At 32.4% G+C, this 2,438-nt stretch overlaps 1 protein-coding gene across 1 annotated transcript in view; it reads left to right on the forward strand.

The window, feature by feature from the left end:
• HCFC2 (host cell factor C2) overlaps window positions 1–2,438 on the forward strand; it is a 57,828-nt gene that overhangs the window by 35,065 nt on the left and 20,325 nt on the right. The window contains exon 9 of the mRNA XM_012650250.1: window positions 1,820–1,909. Within this exon, the coding sequence (XP_012505704.1) occupies window positions 1,820–1,909 (90 nt within the window). The remainder of the gene's footprint in view (window positions 1–1,819; window positions 1,910–2,438) is intronic.

Raw genomic sequence — 2,438 nt, forward strand, 5'->3', positions numbered from 1 at the left:
ATAAATTTAGAAATAAATAATTGAATAGGAAAATGTTCACAGTATAACGTTTAGTGAAAAGAGCTGGATAAAAAATAACACATGCTGTGTTCCCAATTTTTTAAAAAAATACATGCAATACATACCTTTATACTCTCACATGCACCTACACATATCCACACTAAAATGATAGATGACTCTCTTCAGGTATAGAGCCAGAGAAAATTTTAACTTTCTTCTTTATGGTTTCTATGTTTTTCCATAATGAAATGTTACTTTTGTAATCAGAAATGTGTGTGTATGTATATGTACATATATACAAACATATTTGTATGTATATATGTAAATTACATTCATGGTTAAAAGATAGGATGTGTTATGGAACATAAAACCTGGATGGCTCTATTGCTAGCTACTTAATAGAAGCACAACAGAATATTGTTGCAATATTGGGTTGACATACATGTAGGGTAGCCCAATAATCTCTGATACTGGGTTGTTTTATGGAAGGCCAAAATTGGTCTGCATGGAACAAAACTTAAAATGCCAGGAAAGTGCCTTATAAATACACCAACATTGTGTTAATTAGATAAATATAACCATAATATATACATATATATACTTTTTGAGTTCTTTTTTTATTATTGGTCATTTCAGTGTTATTGCTGTGAGCAAGAGTTTTGATCTGACCTGATATTTGCCTTTTAGAATCTTTAAGAATTGTCTATAGTTTTAGTTTTCTTTCAATCATGATTTTATGGATTTTGATCATATATTTACTTTTATCAGCTTTCATTTTTCTAAAATGTTAAGTCAGTGTTCTTAGACTCTTCTCAGGGAAGGATTATTAAAACGAACCTTTTTTCTCTTGAATCTGTTTTGCAATGCATTAGCCAGAATCATATTTGTTATTTAAGTTCGAGCCAGTTGTTTTATACAAGTTGTTGAAGAGAGTTTTTACAACTTTAGAAAATGAAACAAGTTTAAAGCTATTACTTTTTTTTTAACTTTGAAAACTTCTAGTTAGGTCACTTTGTCATGTGTGATAGCCTAAATAACAAAAAATGTGAATTATAAGCATGTACCTCTGCTGTTATATATTTAAGACAGAAATAAATAACTGAAGTGCACATTTGTTTTGAGCTTCTGGAAACAGTGTCTCATTTATAAAGAAGATGGCTTTAAAAGGTTAGTTCCAGGGATAAGTATAATTCACTTATCACTAAAAGTAGCTTAAGGTAGAGGAAGTTTATTTGTTTTAAAGCAGGGTAAAAAATGTAGAACTGTTTAATCTACTCCTCTTTAGTGTATAGTACAGTCTATTCGAATTGCATTTTAGTTTTGAACATTTTTTCTCCTTTTAGGTTTGGAGAATCACAGGTATTTGAAGTGCAAAGATCACTGAATTTCTGCTAGTTGTTTTTGAATCTAGAAATGAGCCAGCTTGGAATGAATTTTTCTTTACTTGCTCCTTTTAGAGCAAGTTGTAATGTCACACTAAAGGAATTACTTTTTCTGAGAGAGTCTCTGAAATGACAGTATTCTATAAAACAGCTGGCAATTTAACATACCACTGATTGGAAAGCATGCTAACTCCAGCTAGGTTGATAGTACAGAGCTACTGACTTGGAGAATGCCTGTCACTCCTGTGTTTGAATTGGCATCCCTGTTTCACTGTCAGTTGACCTAATCTGTTAAGACTTTATATACTTATGAGCTATTAATGTTGTGGTGTTTATCCATATACCTATTTGTAGATCACTGCATGGACTTATTAAATCTTGAAATTTTTCGTATGCTCAATAAGAGTCTTCATAAATTTTTCTTTCTCTAAAATTAGAAAGAGACTCCTTCAAATCCAGTGGCCACAGTGAAAGCAGGAGAACGACAGTGGTGTGATGTCGGAATTTTTAAAAATAATACAGCTTTGGTGAGCCAGTTTTATTTGCTACCAAAAGGGAAGCAAAGCATCTCAAAGGTAGCTATTGATATATTTTCTATGCTGTTATAAACCTCAAGAATGAGATTTTTTTTCTATAACCCTGATTCATTCACTTGAATGAGTGAAATTGAGATCCATCCACAATCTATAATTGAGAGTTCTGGAAACCAAGTTATCTTGTATTCTTTGTTAAGAATCTTTTTATAGAATATATCACAAGCACATCATTTAAAAAATCTTAGAGATGGGTGTGGTGGTATGTGCCTGTAATCCCTGCTATTTGGCAGGCTGAAGCAGGAGAATCACCTGAGCCCAGGAATTCAAAACTGTAGTATGCCGCGATCATGCCTGTGAATAGCCACTGCATTCTAGCCTGGGCAACATAGCAAGACCCCAAGACCCCATCTCCAAAAAAAAAATCTTACACAGTCACTAAGCTGGGTTTTGAGTCATAAATAATCTAGTCTGATCAACACAGATAAGGATTTTTTTTAAAATACATAATCACTTTCATTTT

This window comes from Propithecus coquereli, unplaced genomic scaffold (genome assembly GCF_000956105.1).
Source record: "Propithecus coquereli isolate 6110/MARCELLA unplaced genomic scaffold, Pcoq_1.0 Scaffold316, whole genome shotgun sequence".
NCBI classification, from domain to species: domain Eukaryota; kingdom Metazoa; phylum Chordata; class Mammalia; order Primates; family Indriidae; genus Propithecus; species Propithecus coquereli.